Source organism: Python bivittatus, unplaced genomic scaffold, assembly GCF_059951505.1.
Source record: "Python bivittatus isolate LINGU-HERP-01145 unplaced genomic scaffold, Pbiv_v1 ctg000700_np1212, whole genome shotgun sequence".
NCBI classification, from domain to species: Eukaryota; Metazoa; Chordata; class Lepidosauria; order Squamata; family Pythonidae; genus Python; species Python bivittatus.
Window position 1 is genome coordinate 21,853,551 of NW_028277098.1, and position 26,664 is coordinate 21,880,214.

The window sequence follows — 26,664 nt, forward strand, 5'->3', positions numbered from 1 at the left end:
ACACATAACATTGTGTGTGTGTCTTTATGTATAGTTTTTTTTATCATTTCTAAATATAATTGTATATAAATTATTATAATAGCCATCTGGTTTAAGTTCTGGGAAATCATGCCATAAGTCGTTTTTGTTTAATGGCAATAGTACTTCTGCATTATAACAAAATAAATATGTTAGATTAGAAAAGCAGCCATTGGCATGTGTTCAGCTTTGCAACAAGAGACCAGTTTTTTGTCTGTTGGCTTACATTTGAAACATATGTTCCACTGCAGAGAACTGATCCCCACTTCCCCGAATGAAAAATGAGTGCTGAGAAAGAAACCAGCTTTAAATCCTGCAAGGGGAAAAAAAAGAACTAGACATTTTCTTTTTGTTTCCTCCCAGGTCACAATGAAGGTACCCTTGCAATGAAAGAAGGAGAGGTTTTGTATATTATAGAGGAAGATAAAGGGGATGGATGGACAAGAGCTCGGAGGCAGAATGGAGAAGAAGGATACGTGCCAACTTCCTACATAGATGTAACTCTAGAAAAAAACAGTAAAGGTGCAGTAACCTATATATAATCTCCAGTCCATCACCTTATCCATGAACATTCCTTAATGAATACTGAAGCACATAATTGGATGGAAAAGTATAAAACCATTTAGGAGTCTTTGCAATATGTGATTTACCACAGGAGCCCAAACTAAGATCTCAGTTTTGAAACTGGAAAACGTCTGCATATAACTTATATTGTTCTGTGGCTGTGATCAGTGCCATCTTTGTTTAATTTCTCCATGTGCTTTTAACTTCTGGGCTTTGAAGTGTTCTTTTTCAGTACACAGTCAGGTCATATTTTATTGGTTTTCATAGTTTTAATGTTATTCTTGTAAAGTTTATTTCTTCCTTTTAAAAGAACATTATTATTTTAGAATGAATTGTTTCATTGCTTTAGGGTATACCATTTCTGGGCAATCCATTTTTATCCTACACCAGAGCTCGTTCCAGTGTCCAAGTAATAGCTAAACTTAATTAAACGAAAATGAAGGTCAGCTTTAACTTTTATTTTCTGAACAACAGCTCTTCTTCTCATTGCCCTGTGCTAATTTATGCACTGGACACATTTTGTAAGAACAGCCTGCAGTCTAATGCAATGTAAGGTTATGCAGAAATAAAAGAAAACTTTCAGTTACAAGGGTGCGTGCCATTACCTCCATGTAGTGGAACCTAGGGAGTTGCAATGTAGGCTTACAAACATTCCTGTTCTGCAAGTATTTTTTGCAGCTTTTCCTTTCTAAATTAGATCTTAGATTCCTAGAAATAAATGCAGCGAGTTGCAAGAGGTATAGCAGCCCTTCAGCTTGATGATCTACTCCTTTTTGCTCTTTCTCGTATTGGGGATTTTGTATATGTTTTATGTATATACAATTGAAGAGTCCCCGCCTCTCATGCCAACACTTGACATACTTCTCTTGTTAATTGTCTCTTCAAAAAGCACAGAAAAGTTACAACTGCTTCCTACAGATCTCTTATACTTGGTTCCATTCATTCCAATAGAAAGTGCACAAAGGAATAAATGCAGATCAGTTCCTTTTGTTAAAATGAACGGGTAAGGTCTTTGTATGTGGAAACGTTTTCATGCCCAGAACAGAACATTTTATCAGGATGTTAATCTGTGGTATCATATGATTGGAATCGGAATGCTCTAACTTATATTACTTGTGCTTATGCTTGTACATTTTCACTGGGATGCTAGGGAACATTTGGAAGTTAAATTGCACTAATTTGCTACTGAATGAACTTCTATCCAGAAAGTATGAAGTGGGGAACCCTTGCAAAGGATCTGAGCCATTATCTAGTATAACCATAATAATTTGAGGTGGATTTTTTTTTTTTAAATGACTATGCTTCTCTTTTTTGAATGGCCCCTGGTAATTCTGTTCTGTTCTTTTTTTCCTCTCGGATTGCAGGTTCCTGAAGCGGGTTTCTGAGAAAATGGGCGAGATGTTGAAGGAGGTTACATGCAGCTGCTTTTTGGGGGAGGGTGTTAGGCCCAGCAAGATGGGGGGAAAGCCAGTTGCATGAAAGCATGTAGGCATATGTTTCTCACTAACAATGTTAGCATTTCTCTGTGTGTTCAAAATTGTGGTAAGCTAAAACTCCATTCCAACAGAACCAAACAACCCAATCTGAAAACATACCCTTTCCATAGTTTGAAGTTCTGAAACACTATAGCTGTTTACCACTTGCATTTTATATTGGCTGTTTCAGTTGCTTCCTTTCCATATATCCATTTTAAATCAGCATTCAGTCAAACTCATGTCATTGACAGTCTCTGCCTGTGCCACCTCCATGCTCGCCCTAAACCTTTTCCTGCATGTCTAGATACGCGTCAGGCATGTCTGCCTAATGTTTTGTACTTCCGTAGCTCTTCTCCCTCTCCTGCATTTGTAGCAACCTCCAGCACTAAAGTTTTTTATTTCCCTACCCATTTCTGTCGCTGTAATTTTTTTTTTTCCTTCATTGTGACCATTCCAGTTCTTTGGAGTTACACAGGCTGTGAACTTAGCATTCATTCTGCTTTGGGGAATGGAATACATCTCAGCACTAGGCCATTCCAGCCTATCAGCACCTCAATACTTTTTCATGAGCACTGAAATCCTGGGATAATAAGAGCACAGATTTGCCGCTATAAGACAACCAACTCTTTTCAGAAATCAAGTGCTTGTCATTCAGATGCTGCCTTAAACTCTTGAGTGCCTAAATCGTTGATTGCCAACACTACCACTTCAGTATCCCGCTAAGGGCTATTGGGTCTCAGCTCTGTATGACCTCCTGAATCTTTCTACAGTTCTGCAGCTGTTGGTAGCCAATGGTAGATGTTTTCTAGATCTCTACCAGTCTATAACACAAGGTGCATTGTGAATGTGACACATTGAAAACAAAGTACATGAATCAATTTTGTTTTATGTCTAATGAATGTTTTTAATAGGATTTTTATGGAGCCTTTTTTTAATTGTCTATTTTTTTGAGTTGGGGATGGGGGAAGACACCAGTTTTTAATGAACTGCAGTGTTCGTCTGTTTCCAAGTATGCTTCATTGTAAGGACCAGTTAAAAATTGGAGTGATACTTTGTAATGACCTATGTGCACTTTTATTTGTAAACATTGCGATTTGGACATGTTTATACATGTAAATATAGTTGTCTGCAGCACCCCATCATTGCTCATGTTAATTGTCTGCCATTTGTGAATTATGTTAATGAAAACATCAAATCTAAACAAAATAGGGTAATCTTAGTATATGGGAAGGGAAGTGGGAGGGACAAAGAAACAGTTAAATTAAGCTTCATAAAACCAGCTTTTTGCTGTTTGTGGTAATATTTAAAATCCTGCTTTTTCTAAGGGTGGGAATCAAAGCAATATTTGGACACAGCAATGCTGGATTCCTTTAGAACTTTTTTCAGTGTTACTAGCAGTTGTACTATCAGTAAAACTAAATCTGTGTGACTCTTGTGTGGAGATTTCTTCCTTTTACTATTACGTGTGCCACTATTACACAGATGATATAGTGTATTTACATTGAAGGTGATAAAACACTAAAGGTTAGAGTTTTGGGATATTGTAAACAGGGTTATTTATAATAATGCGACCGTATGCCATTACTGACCCAACTACATTGAATAGTTCTTTGTTTAGTGCTGGCTTTTTATTTTAAAATTAAAAATTAAATACAACAATTAGGTTCTCACTCGTTCAGCCAGGAACCCTATGGATTTTGCTAACAGCCAGTTGGAGCTGCTTTTAACACTTCTAGTAAAGGACTAATTGTTCTTTTGTGCTACTGTTTTTCTAGGGCAGGATTTGTTTCCTCAGGAGGATATTTACTTTCTGTGGTATAAAGCATCCTTTATGAGGGTAGTTAAATGTAAGGGGAAGAAAAAATCTTTGTACTTGCACAGTTGGCTAAAATTATTATTTTGAAATGTTGAGAATTAATTGTCTGAGTCATAACTTTTCAGTAATTTTTAATCTTTTGTGCACGTGTTGATTTTTTAAATGTTTAAATGCTTTGTTAAATAATAGTGGTTCTCTTCAAAATATTTTCATGGAATTAAACAATCTTTTCATGGCCCTGATAATTTTCTTGTCTTCTGTTGCAGGCAGATAATAGATGGCGTTTGTTTTGCTTAAATTGTCATAAATATGCTCAGTTGGTGAAGGGGAGCAAAAGTTGTACCAGAAGGATAAATCTCCATGTTTTTCTCACTGTTAGTGCCCCAATCCAGAATTATTCCTTGGGATTACTTAATTTCTTTACAAGGTTTGTCACTTGGACTTTCAATTCACTTTATACTCTAGCTAATTGGGCAAAGATGCAGAGAGATCCAGACTGGGATTACATTAAAGTTTATTAATTACAAGAACCTTTAGAAACAACAGAACTTTTGGCATGTTTAAGTAACCATGTAACAAAGCATTGTATTCTTACGTTTGGTATGTGTAAACAAATTTGGAGTATACAACTTGCACAATGCAAATGCCGGCCACAGAAAAGTTGGGGAAGAGGATGAATCAAAACTCTTCATTGTGGCTTCTGATGGAACTGCACATATGCAAACAGGAGCTTTTGGAAGTATTCCAAAATTCCTAGAGAATTGTTTTTTTTCTGACCTACATAGTTGTAGCATAGTGGGTCTCAAATTTCAGACTACTGTGAAATGGAAATTATTCTTCCCATTTTCTTATTCTTTTTTCTCTTTTTTTTCTCTCGCTTCATAATCCCAGTTGGATCTTTTGTGTTCTACTTATAATTTTAAGTTTTCAAAAAGTGAACATTGTCCTAAGATTTGGGTATTTATTTGAATTCTGAAACTGTAGATTAAGATACCCCTTGCTGATTAAAAGGTCTCTGTTTGCAATTGATAAGGAAAGTATTCGGCCATAGATCGGAAAGCAGTCCTAAAAGGTCTACTATTGTTCTGCCTTACTAGCTTATTAAAATAAAAGCTTCACATTTTCCAGTTGACCGGTCAGGCCACGGTGGATTTAAATGCCCTTTATTAAGTTTGCTTGTTTCCTCTGTCTTCAAATTCATGTCATGCTCACCATGACTTCCAGAGTACGAAGAGGAAGATAGATGTGTTTCTCTTCCTTAGTCATTGTTGAGTATTTGATTGGGAGGGGGGGAAAAACATGATGTATCCTTGTGCTCTCAGTGTACAACCTTAAATGGGAAAGTCAGTAAATTGAGATAGGTTGCTACTTATGTGTTACCAGTTAAAAACAGCAAGTTTCTGCATAGTTAGAATTTAAAAAATCAGATGTTCTATTTCCAGCATGAAATGTATATCCTAAAAAAGCTAATTTAGCTCTCAGTGAACAATAAGATACATGTTTGGTAGCACAGTACTAGGTGAAATTTATACAGGTGTCATAGCCACTTAACCGATTATTGCTTGTGAAAACTCCAGCAGTGAAATCACTCTCATTCTGTAATTCCTACACTAATTGTTGCTTCTAAGAAGCAGGTGGGGTGGGGAAGAGAATTATTTTTAAAAATCTGCAATGGTGGAAGACATGAACATATTAATTTTAAAGCTTTTTGATTTTTTTTTAAATCCACATAAAGTAGTATGGATAGAATCAGTCACTAGAAAACACACCATGCTGCTGACTGTGAAGACATTTGGATTTGAGTCTGTTACATCAAGAGGTACCTGATGACTTTTAAAGTAACTCCATAGAAAACATGATCTACATCCACTACAGATAAGAGCCATCAAGAAGTTTCAATTTTGCAAGTCCGGAATACAAAATTTTGTTGAGGTTGTTGGCAACAATCCTGGACAATGGAAAGCACCAGAAAGACTCAAGTTGTAATGTTAACATAGTAAGTGAGTGAGTGGAATATAAAATAGATCTTTGACCATGTATCCTGGGGACTCTGAAAATGTTGTCCAACAGACTTAGTTGTCTAGGGAAGACTCTGGCCTTCCTGTCATCAGCAAATACATAGTCATTGCTGCCAGCTATCTTACACAGCTAGAAACACCCAGTTATAGGAAAGCTTTCTCCCTTGCCTGATACCATGCTCTCTCTTCTGCAGTTTGGGATGGCAAATACAAAAAAAAGAAGCATTGGCTGAAAAGCTCTGGGCCTGTGATTCTGGAGAGAGGGATACCACGGAACAGCTACTTCTTTGTTGTTCCTTTTATAGAAACATACAAAGCAGATTTATCCTCCTCCTGATCAGCAGATATCCTGATTGCTCAGATTCGGCTTATGCCTAGACGCTACTTATAGATGAACTGCCATTTTATTACAACACACATGGGTAGGTTTTGCACAGCATCTTGTAAGATTCATTGGACCTTGACAGCCCAAGTTCCTGCTACATAGATGCATATAATTTTAGTTACCACATTTATAGATTGCTATATACATAGATTTGCCATGCTTTTTAACCTAATGCTTTTAAGGTTCACAATTGTAGTGTTTAATGTACTATTGTTTTAACTATTTTTAATCACAATTGTTTTTACAATAAGCCACGCTGAGCTGTTATTGGAGTGGGCAAACTTACAATGTTTTAAGTAAATGAGGAGGTAAATTTTAGTAATGATATTCCAAGCAATATTTGGCAGCAGCTTCAGCCAATAAAGAGGAGTACAGAATCCTGCTACTATATCTTAACAGCATGAATATGGACATTGATACAGTTAACATCTTGAATCCCCAAATAAGTTACCATTTTGTGTTTCACTGACATACTAAAATAAGACATAAAATGTTTCACATATATGCTTTAATCCACAGCTATATTTACAATTTTCCATATCTATTTAAGGGATATCATACAACTGATATCTCCTGAAGAGCTATTTCTTTAACTTCTATTCATATTTACATCACAGACTGTTAATAACATTATTGGATATAAGTCCTAAAATGATCATCACTTTTTTTTATAGTGGACAGGAGGGGGTCCATGAAAGGTAACAACCATAACAAATAAATAATCCTTTATAAATCACAAATCATTATTAGGCAATTCATAAATAAATGTACATAAATACAGTTTACAAATTCCAAATTCTGCTTGATGTCAAAGAAAGTGTCTTACAAAAACATTTTGGCAGTATAACCACCGGTCTTCCACACCCCATCTGGGGTATATTTGTCCATTCAGAATAAGAGTGTTAATGATCCGTGAAGCATTGCCCTGATTCTCAGTTGGGTATGGATGCTATATGATTTTTGATTGGCCTGGAACCTGGGTTTTTTTAGGGGGGGTGTAGTTTTTTAAAAAAGGATCACCCTAGCAGCATAAAAGGGAGTGGCCAGGTAGCAGCTATCCCTGAGGAAGTATGTTGTTCAGGAATTATTTTTTGGCTGCCTTTGCTCTTGGGAAAATAAGGAATAAGCAACATTTGCCACAGCTTTCTTTTTTTTAAAAAAATGCTTTCTTGGATAATTATATACCAAATTTTCTTTAGCTGAGAGTCCATCAGACATTTCTATGTTCAGTCTGCTTTGTAAGAGAGGGCTCTAATTTTCGTGAAAGTGCAGTTAAAATTTGATTGAATTTCTCATATCTTTCATTTTGGTTGACCTGTGCTCCTTTGCTGCCCCAGAGCAATCTCATCTGAAATTCTGTTTTGAAGATCTCATTCATTGCATCATCTGGCTGAAAACCTGGTGAAGAAAATGGGAACATACAAACGTTACTATAAAATAGAGTTTTCAGTACCAAATACTGCATGTGTTTAAGCCAACTACATGTCATCTTTGACTGCACCAGATGATTTGGTGATGCTATAGGTACTCTCTGGAGGAAACATGGCAATATAATGGGTGTAGTATTTGATCCAAATTATCCCCCAGTTTCAGATTGGTTTTTTTTTTCTTTTCCACACTGAATAAATATATTTGAAATTCACATGCAGAGAATGCATACAGCAAATAATGGCTATAGAGCCTCACTGGGTCAGATGCTGATTTGTCTAGTGTTACATCTCCACCTCCAAGGAGACAAAATGAATAACCAAACTAGGCCCTGGCCTTACTCTTTTAAAAAGTAAATGTTGCAGCACATTTTATCATCTTAGGAAAAGCTTTTCTCCAAAAGTAGCTAACAATATGTTCTGAACTTGCTAAATGACAAAAGTTTCAATAATAACAAAAATCCAATCTCTATAGCTGCTTTTTTTTCCTTTTTGCATACATATGGTTGGGTGGATGTGACAGAGAAAGGCATCTTTTATATTAATCAAAATGTTATTGCAGACAAATTATAAACATTCAAATCAATTTCAAAAACCAGTAAATTAAACACAACTATATGTGGTCCAAATTTCTCATTAGGACTCCTGGAAATAAAATATTTGTTGAAACATAAAAAGTGACGTTCTTCAGGTCATTCTTTTCTTAGATTTCATGTTTTTCTGTTTTCTAAGTGAGTCACGGCAAGTCCCTAGAAAGGCCACATATTTTTTCATACGCAATGTTACAAGTTAGTCCAGTCCCAGCTCTTCCTGTTTACAGTTCAGAGAATGAAAATGGACATGGGTCAACTCAGGTAAAGCTGTTGCGTTCTATAAATTACAAGATGCATAAACATCTGTCAGGCACACAAATAATAGTGGAGACAACCTTATTTTATAGGACTGCATTTACACACACCTGGGCTTGATTCTGCCTGCATCTCTTTTTATGAGCTTAAACCCTAAAAGCCTTACAGCTATATCAATTGGTTAGATAGCATCACTGAAGCAATGAGCATGAAACTGAGCAAACTCAGGGAGGCAGTGAAGGACAGGAAGGCCTGGCGCGATATGGTTCATGGGGTCACGAAGAGTCAGACACGCCTTAACAACAACCACCTTTCTTCCTACCTGCAAGTATCCTTTCTGCATTTGCGCTGTATTGGTCAGCATTCTGTGCTATCAAACGAGCAGTTGCCAAATGTTTCAGCATGATTTCACAGCTTTGGTCGGTGTTTTCCCACATGTCCATTCCCTCAAAGACCACAGCCTGGCGCTCTAGCAGGGTAACCAGAGGCACCAGCAGTGGCACAGTGACAATGTTTTGCGACACACAAGTGTTTTCTGAAATGAGGAAATAAAAAGCACTTAAGGTTAGCATATGATAAACTGATCTATTGGAATAGAGCCTGCAACTGCAGATACTAAGCAAAGATTCCCTTATGTTTTTCATGGCAATCCAGTATTGGCCAAGCAGTCTACATCTGGGTCTAGTTCTGGTCTATAAAACCCTAGCTGGCTTCAGGTCAAAAATTCTCAGTGTCTCTTCGGTCATCAGAGAACCTCTTCTGAGTGTTCCTACAAAATGAAGTGTAGTTGCTGGAAATAAGGAAGCGAATCATCTCAGTTTCAGTATCCACTTAAGGAATTGCCTATTAATATATCATTGTTTTAAGTGCTTGCATTATATATGTACTTTTATTGCATTTATACCTGAAATTTCTTGTGAGAGTACCTTCAAACACACACAATATTAATTCATTCCTGTGCTTAATGTACTCAAGTGGTTTTTTCCCCTGCTTTTAAAATTTTAAATAATTTTGAAGAAAACATTTGATTATTTGGTGGATTAGAAATACAGTGGTACCTCGGGTTATGAACGCCTCTACTAACGAACATTTCGGGTTACGACCAGCTTCGGCAGGAAAAATTTACCTCGGGTTACAAACTCGCCTCGACTTACGAACCAGATCCGCGGCCATTTTCCCTGCTGCCACGTGGTCGCGGCTTCCTGTGGGTGAGGTCACGGTAGCAAGGAGACGTTCGGTGAGGCTTGTGGTGTGTTTTGTGGTGTTTTGCGAAGGTTTTTGGTGTGTGTGTTAGCATGGCTCCAAAGAAAATGCAGAGCAGGCTTGGCAGGAGTAAGGCTCTGAAGAGAAAATTGCCTCGGGTTGCGACCAAACTCGGGCAGAGGGTGGAACGGATTAACCGGATTTACATTGAACCCTATGGGGAAATTTGCCTCGGGTTGCGACCAAATTCGGAGGGCGGAATGGATTAACCGGATTTACATTGAACCTTATGGGAAACTTTACCTCGACTTGAGACCAACTCGAGTTGCAACCAGAGTCACGGAACGGATTAAGTTCGTATCCCGAGGTACCACTGTATAAATACCATACATACACTATACATACACATCCATATACCCCAATAAGCAGTATGAATCGACAGCTGATGCAGATATAGTTCCCTTTGTTAATTCAACTTTCCATAAAAACCCCTTAAGTTATTTTGGCAAGAACAGAAAGGTAAAATGATCACTGATCACTTCTCACTGGAGCTCCAGGGAAATTTATCCAATCAATTCTTATGACAAAACAGGAGACCTAGGACAATTACTTGGGATTTTTAATAAAAAATCCTGAGAAAGTCCAGCTGTGGTCTTTTTCCTAGGGCTTGCACATGAGCAATTGCACATGTATTCTTTGGTTACACATTATCTCTATTCTTCCCCACACAAGAGAAATTAAACACAAGCAAAGCAGGATGTGATTAAGTCAAACAGATTATGCCCATTACTGTCTCTGATAGTATATGACTTTTTTACACACACTCCATTAAGGAAATAATGTGCCCTGAAAACTCAACTGGAGTCTCTTGGCAACAACAAAAAATGTTATATAACTACCTGCATTTGGTATCCACACACTCACCTCTTCCTTCATGTAAGACTTTGCTGAAAGGTTTCAACTGTTTCTCATACATGATGGCCGTTTGTGTGTAGCAGTGCCTCAAACTGGTCCATGTTTGCTCCAACCGTGCGACCTACAGAGGACAAAAAAGGGAAGCTCTCAAGTGTGCTTACCTGCTGTAAGTTACAATACTATCTCACTGAATGTGGCTCAATGGAGGACTGTTTCCATAAATACCAAGGCATGGCAATGATAAGGGGGAGGGGGTGTGCCACGATTTCTTAGGACCCCACCACTTTGGACTTTCAGTCTAGGATGGTTGGTGCACTTGAGAGTTTCGAAGAGAAATTTAGCCCATGGTTTCAGATCAGCTTTTCCCAGGCAGTTGTTCTACATCCCAGTAAAGGAGTGTGAAAGATCTCATGCTGACTCCTTTAAGTCAGCAGTTCATTTCAGTAAACACTGAGCTACCAGCTGGGGGGTAGAGAACAGGGAGATCCACAGAAGCAGATCTAATGGACCTTGGCAACAGATGATTTTGTTTTGCTGTATACTGTTGGGCCTTTCGAGAAATATTCATTACCCTGAATATGCTAGTATAAGATTTCCATTTTACCTGAGGCATTTCCAGAGCTTTCATTATAGCTGAGAAGGCATAAAGATCCCCCATAGAGTCTTTTAGTTCAACTGCAACCTGGATAATCCTGTTTAATGTTGCAACTCGCTCTTCTAAATTTCCTGTGCAGCCAAGAATATCCACTGCAATTCCTATTGCCATAGTAGTATGTCTAGAGAAAACAAAACAGTTGTAGTCAGGACAACCATAAGTTGTTACACTCCATGTGAATTCAAGCAAAAAAGGATCTGACATCTTGGCATCACTATATTCCCATTATTTACTTTGATAAGAAGAACAAAAACAAATTGGCACAGAGAATTGCACACCTGCCAATTGTAGGATTCTTGGGTGTCAAAAAAAATAAAGGAGTATTTTAAATTGATTAATTGCATTGGCCTATTTTATTTACAGATTTATGAAAAACAGTATTCTTCCTCTGCTTCAGGTATCAGAGCACACAAACAAGGCATCTCTGCGCTTTTGTAAACTATTATATTAAAATAACGAACTTGATCTAAATTCAGTTCTGTTTAAAGATAGAATCATTTTTGAGTTGAGCTCAGGTCCTGCTGACTTCATGATCATGTCCTTGTAGTTTTCTGGGCAACAATGTGGAAGTGATTTACCATTCTCTTCTTCCGAGATGCATTTTCAACTTCCTAGCTGGCAGCCCTTAATTTTCTTCTGATCTCCTATCTGAGTACTAACCAAATCTCACTCTGCTTAGCTTTTTTGAGATCAGCCAAGATTGGGTAGGTGCTGCCATCTAGCTGGACACTTCACTCTATGTGGACCCACAGAAATCAATGGAACTTAAAGTCCTAATTGCTTTAGTTCCAATAAAAATTCCACAGATCTATTGCAGCTATGTCTAACAGTGGATCTAAGCTAATTTTAACATTTTCCTGTGCAATTATCCAGAATATATTTTAGTAAGATTTGAATAAATGAATTTAACCAATTAAATGCTGCAATGCATCAATAGTGCCAGGGAAATTGGAGAGATCAGACCTCAAGGTGAAGTTCGGCATCAGTTCAACCTCTTCCTGGCCATTCCAAAAGCATCCACAACCCTTCCCTTTCCTCACATTAGTGCTTCCACATTGGGAGAAAGAACAAGGGGGGGGGAGGGAATTTTGTGGTTGATATGTACTGTATAGGAAAGGAGAGGCTTTAGATCCAAAGGATCCAAAATCCTTCTGGCCTTCCACCATGTTTAGGTAAATATGAGAACAGTCCTGAAACTGGACTACAATTGTTCCCTCCCACTGTGGGCAGTGAGAGGATTTGTTTTCTTTTTTACTCTTAGACTAAGTGAAGGAGAGAGGTAAACCACCCCTCTGCCATTACTCCCATTCTGTTGGTTGCCTGCTGGCATATAATGGCTTCTTTAGAGTATCTCAGAAAACAGCACTGGATTTTCACAATATGTGATGATTATCATGGTACACTCATATCAACCTGGTGCTGTCCTCCACATTGTATAGCTAGTGCCTTTCTGATGGCCTGGGAAAGATTCAGTGTGTTGCTATCTTGGCATCTATGAAAGTCCTAAGCCAACCATGTATGGAACCCACCCTACATTCCTACTGAACAAGGTCCCCTGATATGCAGACTTCTGTTGTTCCAGGATGAGGAACAACCTTGATGGACACAGCCTTCATCCTAGGGAAGACCTTGTCTTTTAAGCAAGCTCTAGCAAAAACATCTAGAATGTTCAGATACTTAGGTAAGTAATGAACACTTCATTTGACAAGAGTCTCTGCACTGCTGTTCTAAACATGGAGAGGCAGTAATGCATCTGTCCAAGTTTAAAAAATTAAAAAATTTTCAGTTCAACTAGAGGAGAGGAAAGAAATTGCCTGCTTCCATGATGAACTAGCAAAGCTATTTGAAGATGCCTGTCCCAATAATCTATGGGTGGGTCCTCTTATGGCTCAGCAAGCAAAGGGCAACTATTTGCCAATAAGGCTATTCATACAAGGGATTTATCTCAGATTGGGAGTAGGAAACCTTGGCAACTTGGCTAAAATTTCCAAACTACAGCATACACTTTTTTTTTTTCAGAGACTGGGTAAGGTTGGAATCCTTGGGCTTTTCAAAACCAGCAGTTTATGACTTGATCTGCATGATTGTTTATGTAAGAGATCTGTGCAACACAAGCCATTAGATCCTCAAATCTTGTCACACAACCTTTCCCATTTTTACTACTTAACAAGCGTAAAATTTTAAAATGTGCCTTCGAGTGAACGTTGATTCCTGACAACTGCCTGGCCTGCAGTTTTCTTGGCAAGATTTCAGAAGTGGTTTGCCATTGCCTGCTTCCTAGGGCTGAGAGAGAAAGAGACTGGCCCAAAGTCACCCAGCTGGCTTCATGCCTAAGGCAGGACTAGAAGTCACAGTCCCCGTTTCTAGCCTGGCGCCTTAACCACTGCACCAAACTGGCTCTCTTAACAAGTGTATTTATAATGTTTTTCGAAGGAAAGCACTGCTTTTATTTGATCAGGACACAATTTGAAATTCTTACTTAAATACAGGCATCATCAGGCCCTTCATTCCCAAACCTCCAAAGCACTGAAGGGATGCACGGGCAGTTTCTGTGTCCAGCCCTGGTTACTCGGGATCACGTCCAGGCTGCTGGGCATAACGAACCTGCTCTGACTGGATTCAGAAACATGGGAAGCCATCCTGTGCCAGGTCTACCCAATCCAGCACTGCCCGCTTTGACTCTGCAGGGTTGGTGACTGTGGGCCTGAGAGAAAGATCCCTTCCTGGAGAAGCCGCAAAGCCTTCCCGCAGCAGCTCGGCATTGCCGAGAGAAACACAAAGGCAGCACTCACCTTTCAATTAGATCGAGGCGCAGTTGGTGTCCGTAGGGCAAGGTAATCAGCTCCAGGCCTGATTTCACTCCCATGATCCTCCTTGTCTCTTCGGAGACCTCGAGTATCCTAGCAACCTGACAAAGGCAAATGTGCAAACAAAAGAAGGCAGAGTGGAATCAAGGCAGCCCAAACATTAACCCGCCTTGAGGGGAAGGGATCCCAGGCGCTCGCGTGGCTTGGCAAGCCCAGGAAGCCATCTCTCCGAGGGGACACCCCATTGTCCACAGAAAACCTCCAGTGCCATTCCCAAAGGGAATCACTATAGCTGCATCTCTGGTTTTATGCCCTCCGCTGGAGGACTTTTCTTGCCATTTAAAGGCTTCCTTTGCTGCTTTCTGTACAATGAGGTGTTTTTAAAAAGGATGGGGCCTGGCGAGACCAGCTTTTTTCCTAGTCAGCTGACAAACCCAAACGCTTTGCTTCCTGGCTCCTGCCTCCCACTCACCCCCGGCAGTCCACCACTCATTGACAGTAACACCAGCTCGACTCCAGTTCTTACCAATGAAACACCGAAACTTTTAGAAAAGCACATGAACGTTGAACAGAAAAGAGGACAAACGAAGACAACGCATGTATTTCAAGCAGCGTTTCCTTAACAGACAGAAAGGGCATCGTTATCATTCAGTTTGAATTCGTTTCTGTGGGCCAGGGGTGTGTGTGCGTGTGTGTGTGAAAAAGTCAAAGCCCCTCTCTTTTTAATGTTTGTTAACATTACGTGCACATACTGTCATCCCTACAAGGTAGATCACACTACATCTGTGTGAACTAGGGAGAGGCTTGTTTAGACATCTTCTCAAATTAGTTTCTTGGCCCAGGCTCAAGCCCTACTTATCTGACCACTGCCTTGGTAGCAACTCCTCCTCCTGTCTTCAAAGCCACCCCCTCTTCCCTCTGCACGTACGAAGGGGCAGGGCTTCGATCACAGTCATGAGCATCATCTTGACACTTCTAATGTGGGCTGGGATTTATCAACCCAGCACTAGTGGGCATAAATGCACCTTCTAGCCTTTTTTGCTTGCTCCTGCCAGAAGCTGATGATCCAGCTCACCTGTCCATCATGTCTTTTCTGCCCAATGACCTATTGATCCCAGACAGCTGCCTCCTTTTCTCCCCCCACACAAGCTGATAGGTAAAGAGACAGCTTTGCCTTCCATCACTTGGGGGTGAACTTGCCACCCCACCCCTCAAATAAACATTCTGTGATCACTGGTATGCTTAACTAGGTCAATGCTATGGGAAGGGGGAAGAATAGTTTGCTGTAGAAATCCCAAAACATTGTTAAATAGCCTAGTGAATTAATTCCCAGGGGGGTTAAATTTAGTTCCAAACAGACCAAGTCATGCACAAGGGAAACTAATTCCAGGCAATCTCAGTTGTGACATGGGAACATCTACACCCAATCAATTAACCCTTTTCCCTTACCCTAGTCTTCCAAGAAAAAGTGTTGGAGAGAAAGAGTACCAGATAAAGCAAGCCTCACCATTACAAAAGTCACTGCTAAGACTTGAGACCACAGAACATACACCCAAATACTGATGGGCTGCAGGGGCCAAGCCATGTCTACTGTTGCCTGCCTGGACAACAAGAAAGAGGAATGATGTCCCGAAGCCTTGCCAGTACTCTCTTGATGGAAAAACTTAGTAGGCACTTCCTGCAAAAAGGGGATAGTGCCTGTTTTCCCCAAAGGCTGGGGTTTTGACCCAATTGGTGTGCTTGTGTGTTGCTAGAATCACCAGTTCTAATTAGGTTAGTGGCTGACCAAGTTAAGTATATTGTAGAAACAAGGACTCTTGCATGGGGCACATTTCATGCCCACATTTTTAATGGGTGTTATGTATCCATACTGGGATGAGTATGGTGGATGTGAGAGACTGAGAATGGGTCAGCTCTATGCACATGCATGCATGAACACCTAATGTACTCTTAAGCCATAAAAATTTGCCTGTATCTACCATAGCCTTAAACAAAAATATAGTTTGTTAACTAAGTTTTGATTATCTGGTTTAAGCTGAAGTTTTGTTTGAAATACGTTGGTACAACAGAAATTTACAAAATTTGTTTTTTCAGGACAACTATATGACAAGTTCATAGAGAGATGTCAGGCATTTGGGAGAGGAGAGCAGGGAATGATAGGCAGAAGTGGGCTGTGGGTAAGCACAGCAACCAAACCCAGAGCTTCTTGATCTGCAGGTACTCTTATCACCAAGAGAATGCATCCTACTCAGCATAACCCAATGAGCCAGGCAAGGCAAGGAAGGGGGAGAGATTCTTGCTCTGCTGGTTCGCCAATGTTTTAGCCTGAGTGTGTTCCCTGCAGCTCTCCTGAGAAAAGCAAAGAATGATAGGAAATGTGTAGAAAGTAAGGAAGATGAACTTGATGGTGATATGCCAAGGCAACAAGGGCTAAAGCATTTTAAGTTGAGAATATTCACATAACATTTGGAAGTGGCTCAGACAGAAACCTTCCTAATTCACTGAACTATAAGGAGGAGGAAGAGGAAGAGGAGGAGGAGGAGACGACAATACAGGTAGTCCCCAGTTTAAGAACAAGTTCCATTCCCAAGGTCTGTCCTTAAGTCAAATTTGTAGATAAGCCGGAACAGTATTATTGTATAATACTGTATAAGTAGTATTGTGTAATTAACTCAAACCATTGTGTATTTAACTCAAATCATTGTGTATTTAACTTGAATTTTGCTACAATAGGCTCCATTCTTAACTATGGATCATCCATAAACCGGGTGTTCTTAACCTGGGGAATACCTGTGTAGCACAATCAGGCTTGCAAGATTCTGTTACTATGATGATGCTATCCATTCAATTGTGTTTGATTCTCGGCAATTCTATGGACCAGCTCTCTCCACATTTTTGAATCTTGTACAGCTTCTTTCAATTGTTTTGTGCTCTGGTTGGCGTCAGCTTTGACGGTGTCCAGCCACCGTGTTTTCTGGTGGCCTCATTTCCTTCTACCACTGATCACTCCAAGCATAACTGCCTTTTCCAGTGAGTCTGATTGCATAACATGGCTGAAATAGGTAAGGCGGAATTTTGTGATTTTGCCTTCCAGTGAAATATCTGGTTTTATACACTCCAGAACTTGCTTGTTTGTCATCTCTGCTTTCCAAGGAATTCACAGGAGCCTTTTCTAACACCACAGCTCAAATGGGTGTATTTTCCTCCTGTCTAGTTTTCATGGTCCAACTTTTGCAACCGTAGGCAGTTATGGGAAACACAATGGTGTGGACTAATCTGCATTTAGTTGTCAGGCTGATGTCCTTGCTTTTCCATATTCCATATTCAATTCATGCTCATCATTGCTGTACAGCCCAGTGCAATTCAACACTTTATTTCTGGACTGCATTCACTGCATCTGCATTCACAGATCAAGCTGAGATTCTAGGAAAGTGAATTCTTGCACACATGTTATCTTTTCACCGTCAATTACTATTTTGACATTTCCATTCCTCACAGTGGTCATGAGCTTGGTCTTTTTGATGTTCAAGAAGAGGCCAAATTTTTCACTTTCTTCTTTAATCCTTTTGATCAGATGTTTCAGGCCTTCTTTGGTTTCTGAGAGAATTGTGTCATCAGCATATTGAAGATCATTAATGTTACTTCCTCCAGTCTCTACTCTGAATGTTGATTCTTCAGGTTACAGCTTCCTCGTGATCACTTTGGTATACAAGTTCAATAAGAAAGATGAAAGAATGCAACCTTGCTGCACTCCTTTCTCTATCTTGAACCAATCAGTGTCTCCTTATGGGGTTTGCACAGTGGCTTCCTGATTTGTATGCAGTGACTGCACCAACTTGACCAGATGTGTTGGCACCTCCAGGTCTTCTAGGGCTCTCCACAGCTTCCATGATCAACACAATTGAAGGCTTTCTTATAGTCAATAAAGCAGATGCAGATGTTCTTTTGATATTCTTGAGATTTTTCCATGATCCAGCATAGATTTGCAATATGGTCATGACTGCCATGAACCCTTCTGAAGCCAGCCTGAACATCTGGACAATTCCCTTTCGATGGTCGGTGCCAGACATTGTTGTATGATCTTAAGGAGAACCTTGCTAACATGAGGAATGAGGGCAATTATGTGGTAATTGGAGCTGTCCTTGGAGTTGCCCCTTTTGGGTAATGGAATGAACACTGATCATTTCCAATCCTGTAGCCATGCGTCTGTTTCCCAAACTTTCAGGCACAAGGCTGTGATGGTTGTAGGTGGTACAGGCCTCAGCAATTCTGTGGAGATGGTATCAACACCTGGGGCCTTGTTGTTTGGCAGTTGCCTCATTGCCCATGTGACTTCTTCCTGAAGGATGGCTGGTTCTATTTCTGCTTCCCTTTCCTCATCATCCTGAAGAGGCTGGGCCTCTTTGGTGCTGCATACAGCTCTTCTGTATGTTCTCACCATCTGTTCTTGACACCTTGTTAGTCAGACAGTTCTTTCCCTTGCTTGTTTTTGATGCTTTTATGAGCAGTAAATGGTGTTCGAATCCTTTTGACTTCTGCAAATTGCATTCCTGATGTGGCCCTTCATGCAGTCCTCTTCTAGCTGTTTACAACACTGATCCCAATAAACTTTCTTTGCTGCTCTTTGGAAATCCGCATTCAATCTCCTTGCTTCCTCCCGTTTGCCTGCTGCTTTGGCTGCTTTTCTTCGTTTAGTTATTCTGATGGTTTCATCCGAGAGCCACTTTCTCTGGCTTCTTGTATGGTATGTATTCAACTAATGTTTCAATGATGGTCGATTTAATTTCCTGCGACAGTTCGTCGGGCATCTTCTCAGCAGTGTCCTGCAGTACAAACCTATTTTTTACCTCAATTGCATACATGGAAGGGATTTTGTTGATGTCAAACTTCTTTGGTGGTGCTGTCTTTTTGATGTTGCATAATTTGGCTCTGATCTTAGCCACCAACAATTCATGATCTGAACTGCCATCGGCACCCAGATATGTCTTGACATTGAGGACTGAACTGGTCCATCAATGGCTTCATAGGAGCATAAATTGATATCATATATATGATATGCTATATCATAGATATCATATATTATCATAAATAAGCTATCATAGATATATCATAGATATATGACAGATATCATAGATTGATAGGAGCATAGACAGAGCATAGATAACAGCATAGATTGGCTGTTATTATAGCCAATCTCAATAAAAGTAGTTGTAGACATCCTGTGCAGTTGATTTCATGAACTGGTCTACCAAGTGCAGCTGACAAAATCCTGTCTTTGAGATGGGGAAAAAGAGCAAAAACTTAGAACACTCTGGACAATGAAACACCATTTCCCTCGTCTAAAGGCACACTGTGTCAATCATTACAAAATGCTAAATTTAGAGCATGGGATGGAGGGAAAGATACCTTGTTGGGAACAAATGCTTTTAAAATTGTTATATTTAGTTTCTGGCATCAACCTGCTTGGAGGCTGGGAAATGCCTTGTGACTGATAGCTGTAGAAAGAGAGAGGATTCCCCAGGTGCTCAATGTCTGCTTCAGCTCTCCTGATAAATGCCTACACATTTCTGATGCTGCTTTGCAGGTACATGAATTGAATTGTTAGAGGGAGAATTTTTTTCCCAAGTACACTGTGAAAAAGTGAAATGTATGAGAAAAGCGGTAATTACAAGGTGTACTTCCAGATGGATGGGCATCAGAGCTACAAATCAAAGAACATTTTGCAGTGATCTCAACTGTTGCTCCTTAAACTTTTTGTTTCTTTGTGTCCGTGGGGAAAAAAAGAGAGAAGTAGCAATAGTGGAAAAAGAAGGGTTATAAGAGGAAAATGTCATCTAGAGCCCTGTAAAATTCAATTAATGAGGCAGAGTAATTCCAGACTAAAAGTCTCATCTCACATTTGCCCCAAACCAAGTTCTGTGCCAAGAGCAGCTTGTATGCAAGTTCCAGCCCATGATTATCTTATCAGGTCTGCTCTCTTGAGCCACCAACTCTTACAATCTTGTCACTGACCACCTGCTGGCTTCAACTAATCTTCCCCAATCAGTTTTTGGCTTCTTGATCTGAAGTCTTCATTGCCTGCATCTCTAACTTGTTTCATTTATTCAACTGGACTTGTATAGTTATGCGACATTTGAGACTTAAAATAAAAATCTATTACGAATTAATTTTTCATAAGTTTTCTTTTTCTTCTTCTTGTCCCTCAACCTTCTGCTGCTCCCCACTGGTACTTATCAGCTCCAACCCTTTCTCTGCTTATCTTTCCCAATTTATAATTCTCCGATTGTCCTCAGCTAGTCTCTTGACTGCCTTCGACCCCTTCATCTGAATTATACATAATCCAACAATCCAATGCACTATCTTCCTGTTCAAAAATGTCACTCTCTATTATGAAGCATATTCCAGGCCTGTGTGGAATTTTTACACTAAGATACATGTAAATGCATGTAAATGAGGGGATGGCTAAATGACATCACCAACTTGAAGATTCATTTAGAGGGCTTAAAATGCTTGTATCAATCTTGTTGCAGAGGCATGCATGTGTCACTGCTGTCAAAGAAACCTAGCAAACTATTCCAGGGCATAGATAAAACAAGCCCTCTTTTCCTTAGCTATGCTCCCTGGAGATGATAACAATTGCAATTCAATGCTTTTGGAGGGCACCAGTTTGAGAAAGCTGTTCTAAAGGAGCATGTTCCAGTAGTCTTACAAAATTAGGTAGGTCTGGATGGCATCAGTACTTAAATGGGGTACCACTGGGGTGCTTCATTTGTACTGACACTTTCATCACGGAAAGGAGGGATACAAATAGAACAAACAACCAATTGGATGGTTACACAAATTAATTCTATGCCAGAGGAAAAGCAGGAGTCAGAGAAAGCTTATAACAGATCAGATGGAAAGGTTAATTATTCAAGAGAAGAGTATCCATTAACTTTTGTCAGAGTTCACTTAAGAGAAAACAGCAAAACACATTTACTGCACTGCTGAATGCAAGACCAAAGCAGGAATACACATCAACAGATTAAGGTACAATAAATCAGATAACTCCTGCTCAGGGTCAAGCAGACTCATTTCTCCATGACAAAGTAAAATACTGGTTTTAATACTGGCAAAGAATTAAGCACACTGAAACACGTTGAACCTTTGAAAAGCCAGTGCTTTTTAAGCTAGCTTTTTGGATTTCGGTAGTCTGCTGTCACCCAGACTTTCTATATCTTGCCACATGTTTCTACTCCAACTAAAATAAAGGTGGTTGTATTCAGACTGTAATTCTGGATTGGTTTCCAACTTCCCCTCTGCAAACTTAAAGGCCTTTTCTATTCTCAAAGGAAAGGAATCGGGCTCTTATAGAAGCAAGACAGTGATTTTCACTGGTTTAGATCCTTTGGTTTATAGGTCTACCACTGTCTATGGGCTATTCTTGAGAAATGTCAACAGCAGATTTCAGAACTATAGAGAGCTGGAAAGGTGAACCCCACAACAGTTTTCTGCTCACCAAAGTAGGTGGCTGACGCTGTCTCATTCCATAACATTCTGGATCCAAGCCAAAATAACATGCAAATCAGATTCAGTTTAAATAGGAATGTGGCATACAGATATATGATTGATTTCTCACTCATTATACTAATCTCCTCATGCAAGGTACATGGGACTTCACAGATGACAAGTGTTTTCAGTAGTGGCTCCTACTCTACAAGCCCTTAGAAAAGTAGTAAAAGCAGTGCTGTTCCAGTGGGCATTTGGCCCTTAGTTTAGTTCAATTTAATGGTGCCTAGGATGTTTCAGACTGTTCACTGATAATATTTTAATATTTATATTGGGACTTTATATTGTACTTTTGCTGTTGAATGGTTTATGCCTATCTGGATTGGGGAGGTCTATAAATACTGCAAAATGAAATAAAACATTTCAGTAAGTGTGACATTCATCACAAAAGACAAGTTGTTGAAAAAGGCGATGTATGCGCTTTTCTTTGCAAGGTCTATATTTCTCTAAAATTTGTATAAGGATTAGAAGCCATCAATGTATATTGGAGATCCTGGGCAAGATTGCCACCGAGAGACCCACTACCTATAAATGCCTTTGGAGGAAAGAAAGGCATTTAGGCATTCCACCCACAATCCTAATGACAGTCATATATTGCAGTATTAGCCTAATAGGCAGCATCAACCTCATTAGGGACCTAAGCCTCCCTTGGCTGCAGGTGGGTTTCACTAAATGTCATTAGTAATATTATTCCCGCCTTCCTTAATAATGGGTCCAGTAGGCTATTGTGTTTAACTGATCTCATCGAGAGCCCCCCTCCTGAGACCATGGCAAACATGATGTCAGGAAACAGACAGTTCCTCTCTACTCAATTTAAGTGGCCCATATATATAGATTGAATTCTCCAAATGGAGTGCTCTAAGTGATGAGGAGAAGAACTCAGAAGGTCTTTTCAAGCCTGAGTGCACAGGACCACAGCTGATGCCGACATGATTTAGACAATCCAGACAGACTGCTGCTTTTAATACGTTTCTAATACTTTTAGGGAAAGGAGGTTGAAAGAGTGCTATTAAGCCAATGACATCAAGAGGCGTGATCTTGCCATGAAACTGGGCAAAAGTAATGCCATTTGACATTCAGGAGACTATCTGGTAGGGATTCAAAGGAACAAATAATTTGCACAGAAAGGTAGTGTGGGAGACGCACCATAGCAACAAAGACTACTTTTAATTCCCTGCTCCCTTGACTCAATTATTCTAGATACTTTAGGGTAACCTTTCCCAGCCTCCCAGTTGGGTTGGATTACAGTTTCCAAAATTTCCAGTCAGCCTATCCAACTCTCATTGGTTGCATGGAATTCTGAGAGTTGTGGCTAAACAGGTTTGGAGGGCACCAGGTTAGAGAAGGCTGACTTAGCATGTTTCCAAGCAGCCCATTATTTGGGGAATCAGTCTGGATATCCGGGTAGGCATCATGTTGCCATATATTATGAGAACTGAAGTCTAGCACATTTGAAGAACATCAGAGTGGGAAGGACTAGAATCAGCATATCTATGAGGCTTGGTCTAGGCATCTGAAAAAACATTTCCAAATTTGATCCTGGAAATGCCTGGGTCAGCAGTTATTCCCAAATTATGTCCTAGGAAATATCAAGAAGAGATAGCAATCAAACCACAAATCTGAATAGATTTTTAGTTTCCTGCCAAGGATAAAAATTGCTTTTGGTTTGTTGACCTTTCTGTAACTTTCCTATTAATATCGAAGATGAAGAACAAAGATTCCCACAAAAATGTGGTGGCTAAAAAAAGAGTGACTGGGTTCTTACTCCATAGCATGTCCTTTTAGGAAGATACAAGTAGTCCCCAGTTCAAGAATGAGTTCTGTTCCCAAGTTCTGTTCTTAAGCTGAATTTGTATATAAGCTGGAACAGTATTATTGTATAATACTGTATAAGCAGTATTATGTAATGAAATCGAACCATTGTGTATTTAACTGAAATAATTGTGAATTTAACTTGAATTTTAATACAAAAGGCTCCATTCTTAACTATGGATCATCTGTAACCCAGGCGTTCTTAACCCAGGGACGACCTGTATTCTAAACCCAAGGCAGGAAACCCCAAATTTTTCATTCCTCCAAATTTTCATTCCTCCAAAGGCAACCAGTTCCATATATTTCAAAAGCAGGTCCACTAGAGGGCACACTTAGCATTCCAGTGGACCTCTGGAGTTCTTAACTGGCTTTGAACTAACTGCATTCTGGACAAGTTATATCAAGAAACCCCTGGTCAATTAGGTGTTATCAAATTAAGGAAAGATTAGAATTCAGACAAGAATTCTATCCCTCCTGTCAAAGAGTTCTCTTTTATCCTTATGTTCTTTCCTATTGATAGACTGCCTACTTGGCTGATTTGCAAGAGTTTCTTCTTTCTTTACAACTTGTGACTTTTTTTTTTAAATAAAAATAATAGTTTGGGTAAGAGTATCAGCAGCCATCAAATCCAAGCTCTTGTTTTGGATAGGAAGTCTATGATCTGGTTCCCCATCATGCTAAATCTGTTTATTGAATAAATCACAGTTGTTTGGGTTCAGACACAGTACTGTAAACCGCAAAAAATAGTTTCAAACCACTATAGGGGAATTCATACATCTTAAGCCAAAACCAAACAAAACATTTTATGGCTTATTGAGGTATGGGAAGGTTAGTTTCATTAGCCTTCTTGGATAATGCCCAGAATTTTCAACTATTCATCTCATCCCTTTTGTTGAGGAGAGAACTGTTTCTCAAATAACTACCAATATATTTGGGGGTAAATAGTGTACCAGACTTAGTATCCTTGAGCCAACTTTGTCTTTGGGCTTTGTCTTTGCAGTTTAAATCAGCTGCAACAGAACTAATTATCGGCTAAACCCTTAAGAGATAGGTCCAGCTTCAGCACACTGCTGCCCTCTGATGATCATTCAGGATCATCCTTCAGTTTGTAATCTGACCAGCTCTACAACATGCAGCTTCTGCATATAGACTTGGTCCTTCATTCAGCATGCAAAAGCACACACTGGTTGGGACACCACATTCTCAGAATGTCCCTCCCTAGAGATGTTTGCCTGAAGCTCCTATTTCCATCATTTATTCTATAAATAATAAAAACTATTCATCTGGGCCTTTTCTTGCTGATTTTTGTTGTTGTTGTTGTTGTTGGATCTGTTGTTATTTTGTTAGTGCTATTTGTGTATGTTTGGCATTTATTTTATATGACTGTGTGAGTCACACATTGTGCTAAAGTTATTAATACATAAGTAAATATATATTTAGAGCTTGTGATATTCAAAGGCCAGAATATGTTTGCTTCTAGCTGTGCATGAAACAGAACACCAGATCAGCCACGGGTCTGATCTAGTACGGCTGTTTAAAAAAAAAAGTTCATTTTACACACACACACCACGTTTAAATTAAAAACAGATGTTTTACCTTACAGTCCATCTTGACTATATGCTGGGCAATGACCTTTGCATCGTTATTCACGAACAGTTCTTTCACTTTCTTTAACATTGCAGTCTCCAAGGGCTTGTTTTCCAGGGGAAGGAGTTTTGACTCAAAATGGTTTGGCCTGAAAGCAGAGACCATCTCAATGACAGGTGTGACAAAGATGGGGCACTCTTTGCTCATCTCCAACTGAGCTGTTTGTGGATCGACAGAACTCAGCAAAGACTCATTGTCATCCAGGATCAAGGATGAATGTGTCCCATTGTCCTTAGTTGTCAGATGCTCTACAAAGCTGTTCTTCTGACATAAAGGCTGCATTGTTGCCCTGCCCTCTGTGGGAATAGCTGCATTCAGTTCACAATAGAGGGCTTCCAAGCCTTGTATTGGCCTCAGAAATGGCAATTTACTGGGCTTCGGTGGAGGCCTGGAATGGAGTTGGCTGTCAGACCCCCTGAGCACATCACTAATTTGCAACTCTGAGGCAAATCTCCGGAACACTAGGGGGCTCAGAGTAGGTTCACTGCCAGTTCTAAAAGCCGGAGTCTTCGGACAAGGACTAGTTTCAGTTTCAGTTCCTTGGGAGGGATGTCTTGAACCTGGAAATTAAAGGGTTGGAGAAAAGAAGTGTGACACTGCTATCTGAGGTATCAAATTGAAGGTGACCAAAGCTTGATCAGAAAGACAAAGAGGGAGGATTTCTAAGACCCCCTGCCAAAATGCCATGTTATTTGTCCAGAGGGGGACCAGAGCTTCTCCCATCTCTACCATTCTGGCTGATTTCAGAATATGATGCTATTCTTTAACAAGGTCATTTCATTGAAATGAATGGATTTCACATAACAACTGAAGACAGCGGCTGCACTTTGCAGGGGTATTAAAAAAAAAAAAAAAGGAGGGGGAGGAACTCTAGGGGAGAGGAATCCAAACATATCAATAAGGACATAGCAACTGTAGTGAAAGGGGGAATGGAGAGGAAGATCCTGCCATTTTACTTACAATCTGGATTTTAAATAACTTGAACAAATTGGAGAGAAGGTGTGGACTGGGACTTGGAACTCTGCACGGGCCAGTTATTGGAGGGAGGGGGAAGAGGGGAAGAAACAGGATTCTGTTGAGCTTTGGGATATCAGCTGTGTGTACTGCCTTCTTGCATAGGAGCGCCACGTCTATAATGTGTTCTCCTACAGACCTTTTCATATGTGAACATAGTGAGCATGCCAGCCTCATGAGCCTTCTACTTTTTTTTTTTTTTCTGGCCTGTCATTATTTCCAAGGGGAAAATGTTTCAGATCACTTGAATCTGAATGCTACATACTTAAGATGCATAGTTGAGAGACAGTTGAGTGACAAATTCCACCCATCTATATACTCTCCCTGCAGACATCCCAGTTATACAAAGCAGCTGCAGTGGGAAATCACTCTGTGGTAAATGAGATATTACCGGCTGTACAGTCAGCAGTGGAAAATCTCCAGGCCTTGGAAAAGAAGCTGATCTGTAATTGACTCTGATGGGCCAAAGCAGAAATAAGGACTTCGTGACTCACTAAGATGGAAAGAACATT

At 39.8% G+C, this 26,664-nt stretch overlaps 2 protein-coding genes across 9 annotated transcripts in view; one reads left to right on the forward strand and one right to left on the reverse strand.

The window, feature by feature from the left end:
- FNBP1L (formin binding protein 1 like) overlaps positions 1-4,118 on the forward strand; it is a 57,305-nt gene extending 53,187 nt beyond the window's left edge. The window contains exons 14-15 of one of the 2 annotated variants that reach the window (XM_007422846.3): positions 382-540; positions 1,947-4,118. In XM_007422846.3, coding sequence (XP_007422908.1) covers positions 382-540; positions 1,947-1,954 — 167 coding nt within the window. In that variant the 3' untranslated portion in view covers positions 1,955-4,118. Of the gene's footprint in view, positions 1-381 lie in introns of both variants that reach the window. The other variant, XM_007422845.3, reaches the window with a different exon arrangement.
- A 2,649-nt stretch (positions 4,119-6,767) lies between these two features.
- BCAR3 (BCAR3 adaptor protein, NSP family member) overlaps positions 6,768-26,664 on the reverse strand; it is a 102,456-nt gene continuing 82,559 nt past the window's right edge. For 6 of the 7 annotated variants that reach the window (XM_025163125.2, XM_025163127.2, XM_025163126.2 and 3 more), the window contains 6 exons: positions 25,088-25,698; positions 14,117-14,232; positions 11,274-11,445; positions 10,679-10,790; positions 8,874-9,086; positions 6,768-7,674 (listed from right to left, as the gene is read on the reverse strand). In XM_025163125.2, coding sequence (XP_025018893.1) covers positions 7,487-7,674; positions 8,874-9,086; positions 10,679-10,790; positions 11,274-11,445; positions 14,117-14,232; positions 25,088-25,698 — 1,412 coding nt within the window. In that variant the 3' untranslated portion in view covers positions 6,768-7,486. Of the gene's footprint in view, positions 7,675-8,873; positions 9,087-10,678; positions 10,791-11,273; positions 11,446-14,112; positions 14,233-25,087; positions 25,699-26,664 lie in introns of those variants that run through there. The other variant, XM_088154187.1, reaches the window with a different exon arrangement.